Below are 12,150 nucleotides of genomic sequence, written 5' to 3'. Positions count from 1 at the left end.
AGGGACATGAGGTAGTATGGATGGGGCATGGGGAGTGTGTGGGGTGTGAGAGGGCGTGAGGGTTGAGGGCTGGGGGACCTTTCTGTTTTTGTTTTAACTGGGAAACAGTACTAGAGCACTGAGGTGGGCCTTTGAAAACGCCTGTCCTGCTCCTGGAATCCCCTGTGGCTGCCTCCAAACTTTTTCCTGGGTCAACTGGTTGGAGTGCAGCTTGCACGTGTCCTGTCCCCCCTCCACGCACCACCCCCCCTCCCCTTGCCACAGGGAAATCCCAACTTTGCAGGCATTTTCTCCCAACGTGAGTGGGCCGAGCCGGGAATTTTCAGAACTCCTTCTGCTGCCTCGAGGATGAAAATTGAGGCTTAAGTCATGAAACTATAATAATTTTCGTAATATTATTATGCTTTATTGTTATGGCACAGCAGATGGTAAATGCTAAGCTGCTCAAATCCCAGAGAGAAACTTGAAGCAGCTGCCACAACTATTTGCAATTTGTATTTATTTTGAGAAAAGGGTTTTGAATTCAGTAAAAAGGCCACCAAGGCTTAGAGGGATGATTGGATGTTTACAGCTAACAAGATATATAGGGCAAGGTTATTATGTTTATTTTTCCAGAAAGGCACTGACCATATTGACAACATGAAAGATTTTTATATTATTGGAAAAGTACATTTCCAAAGAAGTAAAGAACAATGGAATTTATAGATTAAAGAGAGAGAAACATATATAAAGAAGGAAGGAAGGTGATGTTGTGGGGCCATATAAGAATTAAAAGTAGTGTGTGAAACAGCTTTGGGGAAGCTTCCTGCTATTTTTGCAAAAGTCTGCTGTGTCCAGTAACTAAAGTTGAAGAAAAGCTTTTGGAGTTTCACTGTTGAGTGGTGCTGTGGTCAATTTGCTGGCTTGCTATTTAAATTTAAAATCTAGTTTGGACTGTTGCCTTAAAGTGGGTGTGTAGTTGGGAGTAAGTTTCATTAGGAATTTTGGGATTTGTTATAATATTAAGTAACTATAATCTTATTTTTGTGCTTGAAATCTTTTCTTTTATTAATAAATGTTTTAATTTAGTTTTAAAAATCTCTAAAGGTGGTAGTGGACTCATTACTTCCGAATTCAGTGCACAAATCTTCTCGTAATAAATACAAATTGCAAAACCATTGTGATAGTGTGGTCAAGTATCCCTTGTGGATTTGGTCCACCTGGCACATATCACCTGCCACTTCATAACACTACCATAAAGTTGCCAGTATTATGTTTTGTTTTAGTTTAAAGATTAATCCAATACTATAACAACTTTAAAAAGCTACAAGTATTTAGAACCCAGAAATTACATTTGGATGCCAAATTGAACACTTTGCAGATCAATTTCCAATTTGTAAATCAAGTTCCAGTGGATTGGAAAAATGCTAATGTAAAGCCCTTATTCAAAAAGGCGGGGAGGCAGAAAGTAGAAAACTATAGACCAGTTAGTTTAACATCTGTCATTGGGAGATTGTTGGAATCCATTATTAAGGAAGTAGTAATGAGACATTTGGAAAGTCAAAATGCAATCCATCAGAGTCAGCATGGTTTTATGAAGAGTAAGTCATGTTTGACTAATTTGCTAGAATTCTTTGAAGATGTGACAAGCAAAGTAGATAATGGGGATCCTGTAGATGTAGTATATTTGCACTTCCAGAAGGCCTTTGATAAGGTGCCGCACAAAAGATTAATATACAAGATAAGATCACACGGAGTTAGGGGTAATATATTAGCTTGGATAGAGGATTGGCTAACCAACAGAAAGCAGAGAGTCGGGATAAATGGGTCTTTTTCTGGATGGCAAGCTGTAACTAGTGGGGTGCCACAGGGTTCAGTTCTTGGGCTCCAACTATTTACAATCTACATTAATGACTTGGATTCAGGGATACAAGGTACTATAGCTAAATTTTCAGATGACACCAAAATAAGTGGGAAATTAAGTTGCAATGAAGAAATAAGAAATTTACAAATGGATATGGACAGGTTAGGTGAATTGGCCAAAATTTGGGAGATGTAGTTTAATGTGGATAAATGTGAAGTTATCCATTTTGGTCAGAAGAATAAAAAGGTGACTTATTATTTAAATGGAGAGAAACTTCAGAATGCTTCAGTGGGATCTGGGTGCCCTCATGCATGAATTGCTGAAAGCTAGTATGCAGGTACAGCAGGTAATAAGGAAGGCAAATGGAATTTTGGCATTTATTGCTAAAGGAATAGAGTATAAAAATAGGGAAGTGTTCTTGCAACTGTACAAGGCATTGGTGAGACCGCATCTGGAGGACTGTGCACAGTTTTGGTCCCCTTACTTGAGGAAGGATGTAATTGCATTCGAGGTGGTTCAGAGGTGGTTCACTAGATTGATTGCAGAAATGTGGGGCTTGACTTATGAGGAGAGATTGAGCAGTTTAGACCTATACTCTCCAGAGTTTAGAAGGATGAGAGGAGATTGAATTGAGATATATAAGCTGCTAAAGGGAATAGATAAAGTAGATGTGGAGCAGCTGTTTCCCCTTGTGGGGCATTCTAGAATGAGAGGCCATTGTTTTAGGCTAAGGGGTGGTAGATCTAAATCAGAGATGAGGAGGAATTACTTTTCTCAAAGGGCTGTGAATCTGTGGAATTCACTACCTCAGAGTGCAATGGATGCTGGGACGCTGAATAAATTTAAGGAGGAGATAGACAGCTTTTAAATTAGTAACGGGTTGAAAGGTTGTGGGGAAAGGGCGGGAAATTGGAGTTGAGGCCGAAATGAGATCAGCCATGGTCGTAATGAATGGTGGGGCAGGTTCGAGGGGCTGAATTGCCTACTCTTGCTCTTAGTTCTTAGGTTCTAAATCCTTTCTTAACTCTTTGCTATTTCAAGGTTAGAATTGTCTGACTTGGCTTAGTTACATTTTAAATATATAAATAACAGAAAAGCTAAGGAAATAAAAATGAATTAGAACAATGGAACCAGATTAAATGGTATTCTAATTGATGAATTTCAGATGATTGAAGGATTTGATAGGGCAAATAGAGAGAAACTTTCCCCTGGTGGGATAGCTTAGAAAGAGGGGACCTAACAAAATAAGAGCTAACCCGTTTGTGGGTGATGCGAGGAAGCAAGGACAATTAGGGATGGGTAATAAATGCTGGCCTAGCTAACATCCCATAAATGAATAAAATAAAAGCACTTCCTGACAGAAAGAGTGGTGGAAATCTGAAACTCTGTCCCCTAAAAAGCTATTGAGGCTGGGACCCACTTCAAAATTTCAAAATTGTGATTAATAGATCTTTGGTGGGTAAGATTATTAAGGATAGAGAACCGAGGTAGATAAACACCGTTAAGATATAAGCCAGCTGCAACTTACTTGATTGTTGGAATGGATTTGATGGGCAGAATGGCCCGCTCCTGTCCTTTTTTTCTACTGGCTGCAGTATATAATTTGCTTTCAGATTTCCGGGAGAGAGAGTAATGTTATCAAGTGGGAAGTGGTTAGCTGTCCAATAAAGTGTGTGTGATAGGCAACATGGCAAATTTTAGGATTTTTCACATCAACCTGTGCTCAAGAAACTTTAGGCTGGAAATTTCGTGAGTGGAAAAGGAAAAACGGATAACGCAAAAACTGCCTTAATATTGTTGTTCTTCTAACAGGACCCGCTTGCCCATGCATTTATGCTGTAAAATCCATTTTTGGTGGCGCAGTAGCCGGCTAAAAAAATGCTAGCAGAAATTTCAGCCTTAATCAAATGGTCACAATGTCAGGAAATGCTTCACCAACCCTCTGAGGTTAGCATCTATTATACCTGCACCTATGCAATCAGTAAGGCAGTCTTGCAATTAGTGTTGGAAATCAAATCTAAAATGTTCTTTTCCTTGCCTCTTTTCAGTCATGGAAGAAGAGGCGGAGGGATCAGTCCGAGAAAGGCAGAAGGCGATCATCAGTGTGTTCCCGGAAGAACCGAACCAGTGGACACCGCCAGAGGGATGAAGAGTTTGAGGCCGTCACACTGTTTGAAGTGGTCATGATGGGGAAGAGTGCAATGCAGGTGTGTGCGAGACAATGAGAACAGCCTGGAGTTGGAGCGGCAATGTCTAACATTTCAGCAAGACCTGTGGTCTTTAATTCAGAACTCTGAGGTACAGAGGGATCTGGGTGTCCTGGTACATGAGTCAGGAAAAGTTAGTGTGCAGTGACAACAAGTGATTATAAAGGCAAATGGAATGCTGCTGATTATTGCAAGGGGGATGGAATATAAAAGTAGAGCAGTTGTACAGGGCATTGGTGAGACCACATCTGGAGTACGGTGTAGAGTTTGATCTGCTTGTTTAAGAAAGGATATAAATGCATTAAAAGCAGCCCAGGGAAGTTTCATACAACTGATACTTGGGGTGAGGGGGTTATCCTGTGAGGAAAGGTTGGACAGGCTGGGCCTGTAACCATTGGAATTTAGAAGAATGAGAGGTGATCTTATTGAAACATAAGATTCTGAGGGGACTTGACAGGGTGGATGCAGAAAGAAACTTTCTCCTTGTGGGAGAGACTAGAACTATGGGGCGCAGTTTGAAAATAAGGGATCTCCCATTTCTGAAAGAGATGAGAAGAAATTTTTCCTCAGAGGGTTGTTAGTCTTTGGGACTGTCTTTCCCAGACAGCAGTGGAAAAAGGTCATTGAATATTTTTAAGGCAGCAGTAGACAGATTCTTGAGTAACAAGGGAATCAAAGGTTATCAGGGGTAGGTGGAATGTGGACTTGAGGCCACAATCAGATCAGCCATGATCTTATTGAATGGTGGAGCAAGCTCAAAGGATCAAATGGCCTACTCCTGCACCTAATTTGTATGTATTTTGTGGGCATTACAGCCAAACAGTGGCGCTTCACTGACATCTATAAGTGCAGGGGCTAGTGGATCAGGAATGGTTACACTTTTCCAACTCAGGAGCATGAATGCCAATTGTACCCTGGTGCGCTGGCTGAAATCAATTAACCCAGGACAGAATCAACGTTATGGGTTAGCAGCATATCAGGCAGTGTTAGGAGGTTTGATAGAGCAAGCCAAAAACAATGTTTGAACAATTGACATATAATATATACATAATATTTATATATAATACATAGATACATGAGAAGAGTGGAGCATTTTACCTGACAGGTCATAGAAAACATCTGAGAGTGTCTACGAAACAGGATAAAGCCCTAGTTAGACCACACCTGGAGCACTGTAAGCAGTTCTGGGCACTACACCTTAGGGAGGATATATTGGCCATGGAGGGAGCGCAGTGCAGATTTACTAGAATGATGCTTGAACTCCAAGGCTTAATTACAAGGAGAGATAACAAATAAGTAAGAAAAAATAACAAATCAGTGTTGTATTCCCTGAAATTTAGAAGGCTAAGAGCTGATTTGATCATAGTTCTCAAGATTTTATGGAGGACTGAATGGGAAGATAGAAAGAAACTATTTCTGTTGGTTGGGCATCTAGGGTTAGGGAGCATAGCCTAAAAATTAAATTCAGGTCTTTCAGGAGTGAAATATATTCAAAAGGTGGTAGAAGTTTGGAACTCTCTTCTGCAAACTGCAGCTAATGTTAGATCTATTGGATCTTCCCTCAACCTCCTTTGGTCCAAGGAGATTGTACCCAGCTTCTTCAATTTAATGCAGTGTCTGACCTTTTTTAGATATAATTGGCAGCCATCCTGACTGGGTGGAGGTGGGGGTAAGAGGCAGGACCAGTTTTGTGAGTAAGAGCTGCTTCAGACGCATTGGATGTTTGAAAGTGCACAATTGATTGCAAAGATTTCGAGCCTAAATGGTTTTGGGTGTATTTCAGTTACGTTTTAAATTCTGTGATTATTTCTGCACTGTTTCGGTTGATTTGGCCCAGATCATGCTGATTCCTGGGTGAAAATCAAGCAGGAACACCAAGCCTATAATTTTAATCGATGATTTTTGGCGCAATTATGGGTACTTGAGTAGACTTACCTCCATGGCTTTCTTTTTCTATCTCTCAATATTCAGCAAAAGAAATCCTAGGAATCACAAATTAGCTAAAGAAAGTAGTTGATATTCTCACAATGAGTTCAATAACAGTATGCCTGACTTATAACCATAGTTGATGCTGAGCTTCCTGTCACCATAGAACCCTGGTGTAGACCAGCTATTTTGGGTGATGACCATTTAATGTATCCTTTAAGTTTTCATTAGACAAAAACTTAAGGGCAGGAGTAGGCCATTTTATTAATAGTATCTTAAATATGTTTAATTGTATGAAGAGGTGGGTAATAACTGGGAATTTACTTAAGTAAATTAAGTAAATTACAAGTAAACATTACTGAAGCTGTGATTGTTGGCTTAAGAGATGCCTGCTTGTAACATGTAAATAAATGCTTACCAGAGTGTGTAAAGGTTGGGTCCGGTTCTATCCTTCACCAACTGGTTTTTTGGAATATAACATGGTAGCAGAGAATGGCTGCCTAAAGCTGGAGGTTGGAAACTAAGACAAAAAAATGAATATTACTGAAAAAAGAGACATGTCAAAAATTTTCATCTTCATCAGGACATAATTGCAAGAATACTTAATCTCAAAGGGAGCATCAATTTGGACTGAATGAGAAGAGGTGCTGATTGGTTGGCAAGTAGACTCTGATTGGTAGAGGCATTGCCATGAAGAATGCACCAGGGAATTAACTGCTAAGCTTTTAATTCAAGCCAGGCAAGTCAACTCTGATTGGTCAAGGTATTGCCACAGGGATGCCAACCAGGGAATAGCTGTGCCCCAAGCTTTTGTTTATTTGAAAAAGGTGTAATGCATGGGCATGTTCTTTTTGTTTGCAAAGGACAAGGCCTTCTGTTTGAATTTATGTAGTTTCTAGCATGTGTAGGTGAGCCACACTACGAGCCTGACTGATGATCTTAAATTGGTTATTATTGTAATTCTTAGCACAATCAAGATTGTTTAGTAAGTGTTGTCCAATCATGGAATCATATCAAATGTTAGACACTATGTTCTGAGCTTTGCAAGCTGGTTGAATACTTTGCCTGCCGTGAACAGCTGAAGGGCTATGCTGTTTGATATGATCCCCAGCCATTGGAACGTATGGCCTACATTCTTGGCATCACACTGGCACTGAAATTCAAATACCACATTGTTCATTTATGTGGTAGGCAGAACATCCTTTTGGCTTGATGGCAGCATCCTGTTAGTGGAGAATGCCCTCGTGTTGCTACTGCATAGTAGCAGTGTGAAACGGCTAGTTTCATTTGTTGCTCAAATTTTTGACACATCTTACCCTTCTAGGGTAATCTGAGGTAGACTGAACACTTTAAGACCGAAAGTGGTGGCCTTAGGCCCATTCATGAGTTTGCGTGATATATAGCTCAAAATGACCCGATCAGGGTCGCCATTATCCTGAAGGATAGCTTTGATTCGCCATATTTTGACACCAAGCTTGCATGGTGAGCACATGGCTCAGGCCTTATTTACAAGCTTGCCAATAAGGCCAATCTTATAATGCATGGAACTAAAGGAATCCCAACACGTATTTTGACCAGTGAAGGTGGACTTGCTGTAGACAGCAGTAAAAAACCTATTAACATATTTCTCAATCAGCACATTGAGGAAAGGGAGCTCATTTGACTGCTCCATTTCAAAGGTGAATTTGAGCGCAGGATGGAGCCCATTAAAAAATTCAGATACTAAAATTCCTGTGATCATTGTGGAAAATGGTAGAAAGCAGGTGTAAATTGCTGTTGTATGATTTCCCAGAGTTTGAACAATATGTCAAGTGGAAGAATGAAGTTGATATGTGGACTTGGATTATGTCCCTACCAAAGAGGAAACAAGGAATTGCCTTGGCCTTATTGCTTCCTACAAGAAATGAAATCAGTAATAAAATACTTTGTGAGATATATGCCCATCAGTTGGGTACTAATGGAGATTTGGAACCTTCTATGAGAGTTCTTGGATGAAATTTTTAAGAAAGAGTTAAATGTCTTTGAGGCTTGGTCAGGTTTTGATAGAGTTCGGAAGACAGGTGACCATTCCATGGAAGAATATCTCATGGAAATGAATGAAAGATTGATGATATTCAATTTGGGGATCCTTCGGTTCTTGGAGGGGGAGACCCAATTGGATCAAATGCCTGCTGTCTTGATAAAATTTATGGGGCTGTTGTCATTTCCTTCAGCCTCAAGGAGCAAACAGGACATTCTGTAGTGACACAAAGAATGGAGCATTCAGTGATTGTCAGATTTTGAAATGATTCAATTAATGGATGCAGATGTCAATGCAATGGAAGGATTAAAGACAGGTAGAGCGAGGAAGAAAGCATCTTTAGCAGTTCTGGCTAATACTGCAGAAGACAAAATTGGACCAGCAATATTAGGTGAATGAATCCCTGGAATGCCCAAGTATCAGTTAATAGGTACTTCAGATATGAACTGCGAAGAAGCAGGATCCTCGACATGGCAAAGGGAATTCTGAGGAAGATGATGATGAATCTGAACAAATTATATTAGTTGCAGGGAGTTCTAGCCCTATGATGAATGTGTTAGTCATAGATTCCTTTAGCTGTGAAGTACTGGATAGTACTTGCACTTCAACAGTATGTGGCACAGATTGGCTAAAATGTTATTTTGATTCACTAAGTAGTGAGGATCAAAGCAAGTTTAATGAACATAAAAATAATACTTGTGCTTGGTTTGGTGATGACAAATATATTGATGTCACTAAAAGAATTAATTCAATGTAGAATAGCTGGAGTAAGCCATTTTAAAAGTACTGATGTAGTCTGTAGTGAGATGCGTATGCTGTTGAGTAAACCTTTTATTAAAAAAAAGGCTGTTAGGAAGGAAGTTCCAGGATTTTGACCCAGTGACAGTGAAGGATCCCACCTCTGGATAAATGACCTAGAGGAGGGATGATGCCGGTATACCAGCATGATAGCTGGCGACAGGAATTTCTGTGCTCCTGGCCCCTATTCTTCTCATCAGAGTGTTAGAAGGTATTAAAGGCATGAAGTGATAAGAACCAGAGAGAGAAAAAGAACAAATAGTCTTAAAGCTACACAGACGATTTGCTCACTCTACTTGTCAAAGGTTAACAATCCTGCTAAAAGATGCAAGTGTGGTTGATGAAGAGTAAAGGAGTCTCATAGATGAGATGAGAGCGAAATGTGAAATCTGTAAAAAGCATCAGTGAATTCCGGCATGTCCTATTGTATGCCTTTCATTAGCAACTGACTTTAACAAGATCGTTGCCATGGATCTAAAGTTATTGGTCAAGAACATTCCATGTTGCAATATTTTTAGGCACTGTGTATAATGTTGAAGGATGAGCTGATTTATGTGGAAAATTGTGGGTTTTGATTAAATCAGCATTTGTTCTTCTCTGGCTAATAAAACCCATGACCCTCCAACACAAGTCAGCTAATCATTCAACATTCATTATTCCTAGCAACTGAAAAAGATTACAAGATGAAATATCCCCATTGCAACATTTCCAGTATGTATCTCCCTTATAGATATTAGTATACAGTCAGTTTTCAACACAGTGGTGTCAATAAGTGACTCCAGATAAAATATCAGAATTGAGTTCATACATTTTTGAAAAGAAACCAATAATCTTTCTTTGAGTTGAAGGAATTATATTCATTTGTTTTTAGAGGACTCTTAGTTGGAACCCCATTTTGTGCTTTGTGACTGTTCTTTTCTTGCTTTGCAGCCTGTTGTCAATGACTGGATTGAAGAGTATAAACAAGACCGAGACACTGCGCTCCTGGATCTCATCATTTTTTTCATTCAGTGTTCAGGATGCAGAGGTACCCTGCTCTGATTTGTCATTAATGTGCACTGTCTTATCCATGATACATTACTCTGTATTTCACTAAAAATGCTCTTGAATACATCGGGATGATTTAATATTTTCCAGACATTCTATCTCTCACTGTTGTGATTGAAGCTAGACTTACATTCTAAAATGTGCCTGTTAGGAATGATTGTTTGATTTACGTTAAAAAAATATTTATAATTATAATCCCCTTATCCACCCAATTTCCGCACCTTTCATTCCTGTCCTTTCCCATTGAAACCAATGGGAACAAGTCTCCATTGGCTCTTCATTTGCCAATATATTAAATTAAAAATCCTTAACTCATCCCCATATTCTTGCATAGCCTCAGGCCTCATTAAGTCTATTGTTGCCTCTAGCCTTTGAGACAGGCATTCCTGCCAATCATTCAACCCCTATCTCTCCCTCTATCTGGGGCTTTTAGCAACAGAACCGTCAAAAATGTTGGCCCCACACTTTGGAACACTCTTCCCAAATACCTATGTTTTGCTATCTGTCTCCCTTCCCTCAAAGGATTCCTGAATATGATCTATTTTGGCTACGTCCTGTGACACATCTGTGACAATTTGTTATGTTAAAGGCACTTAATAAATCTAAGTTATAGTTGTTGTAATTAGTCCAAAACTGAGCTATTCTGTCTGAGGACTGCCCAAAACCAGATTCTGCTGTCGAAACCTGGATATTGTGGTCCAAAACCATACCTTCCCCTCCAAGACTGAACTGTGCATGGAAACCATGGAGCTTTCTGTTTGAAACCAGACTATTCCAACCTAAAATTTGATTGTGGCAACCCGTTGCTACAATCACAAAGGGCTAATCTGAGGACCTGGATTTCTGACCAGCAGAATCTTTTTGTGGCTATGCATTTATTATTCATACATTCTGCTTTATGAGGACATTCCTTTTGTCAAAATGTAATGTATTTTATTCTCATGCATGAATATTTTTAAGTAATGTGTTTCATTCTAAGTGTTTTTTCTCTTGTTGTTGCAGGGATGGTTACAGCTGAGGTTTTTCAGAACATGCACAGTCCTGACATTAGGAGAAAAATGACTGAGGAATTTGATGAGGTGAAATAAGGTTTTTGAGATTGATTTGAAAACATGGTTTTCATCCTGTGCTGTATATTCAATCTCCCTCCACACATAAATTGTGGATTTGAATGCTGTACAAGCAGCAGTTTCACAGCAGAAAGGATACATGCGTGGAGTCAACAGATCCGACAGCTTGCCGAGACAGTTGTCACAGGCTGACACAGCTAAAAGGTGCAGTGGTAACTCCCCACTGTGCCTTCATGCACTATGTGCACATATAAGCATAAGAAATAGGAACCGGAGTAGACAATATGGCCACTCAAGACTGCTCCACCATTCAATAGGACTATTGCTGATCTTCTATCTCAATTCAACTTCCCATCTGCCCCTCTTGATTCCTTTAGTGTTGAAAAATCTAATGTTCTCAGCTTTGAATGCACTCAATGACTAAGCATTCACAGCCCTCTGGAGGGTAGAGAATTCTCTTTTCTACTGATGGATCCCATTTAACATTATCTATACCGCAATTGGATCAGCCCTTTAATCTTCTAGGGAAGAAATTCCCAAAGCAGAATGATTATCAGCCTGTTCGCCCTTTCTATATGCCTGATGGCAGGCGGTAAGAGCAGGAGAGTTTCCTGGTTAACAGCAAACCATTGCAGTACTTTGCCAAGCATAGTCATGGACCAACCTAATGGAAGTCCATGGCCATCAACACCCTGTTAATGCATGGTACCTGGAGGAGAAGAAGGGACTTTGCAGCAGAAATTATCTATGTCAATGCTTGTGAGGACAGGGAGAAGATGCACAAGAGGCTGGTTGAAAGCCATATAGACCGGGAGGATCTCCATTTTGATCCCTGGTCTGTACTGACTCCAGAGAAGAGACCTAGAGTACTGTAAGGAGCCTCAATGTTTCTGGGATAGGGAAGGTAAAAAACAACCAAGGTTCCTGCTTCTAATTGCTATTCAGTGATGTGTGCTGGGAAGTGCACATAACTGTGTGCATATCAGTTGTGTGGTGCCCTCTGTGCTTAAGTAGCCCCTTTGCACTCAGCTTACGGTCACATATAAAGTGTGGCTGCTTAGGGCATGCTACCAGAAGCATATATGGGCCTAACCCCATTAGCTCTTGGCACTTCAGGAGAGGGGCAGGACAATTAGTAGAGGAGAAGTTGTAGCTGTATGTGGTTCAACAGCTTTCAAACCTGGCAGCCTGTAATAGCTGCTCTGGTAACTGAATCAACTGCTTTAGCAGAGCAATGTA

At 40.1% G+C, this 12,150-nt stretch overlaps 1 protein-coding gene across 3 annotated transcripts in view; it reads left to right on the top strand.

The window, feature by feature from the left end:
* LOC121284107 (cohesin subunit SA-2-like) overlaps positions 1-12,150 on the top strand; it is a 127,825-nt gene that overhangs the window by 34,976 nt on the left and 80,699 nt on the right. For 2 of the 3 annotated variants that reach the window (XM_041199201.1, XM_041199199.1), the window contains exons 4-6: positions 3,892-4,050; positions 9,725-9,821; positions 10,844-10,920. In XM_041199201.1, the coding sequence (XP_041055135.1) occupies positions 3,892-4,050; positions 9,725-9,821; positions 10,844-10,920 (333 nt within the window). Of the gene's footprint in view, positions 1-3,891; positions 4,051-9,724; positions 9,822-10,842; positions 10,921-12,150 lie in introns of those variants that run through there. The other variant, XM_041199202.1, reaches the window with a different exon arrangement.

The sequence above is a fragment of the Carcharodon carcharias genome, chromosome 11, assembly GCF_017639515.1.
Source record: "Carcharodon carcharias isolate sCarCar2 chromosome 11, sCarCar2.pri, whole genome shotgun sequence".
Classification (NCBI taxonomy): Eukaryota; Metazoa; Chordata; class Chondrichthyes; order Lamniformes; family Lamnidae; genus Carcharodon; species Carcharodon carcharias.
The sequence above is the reverse complement of the archived record's forward strand: the minus strand, read 5'-3'. Positions and strand labels throughout refer to the sequence as shown.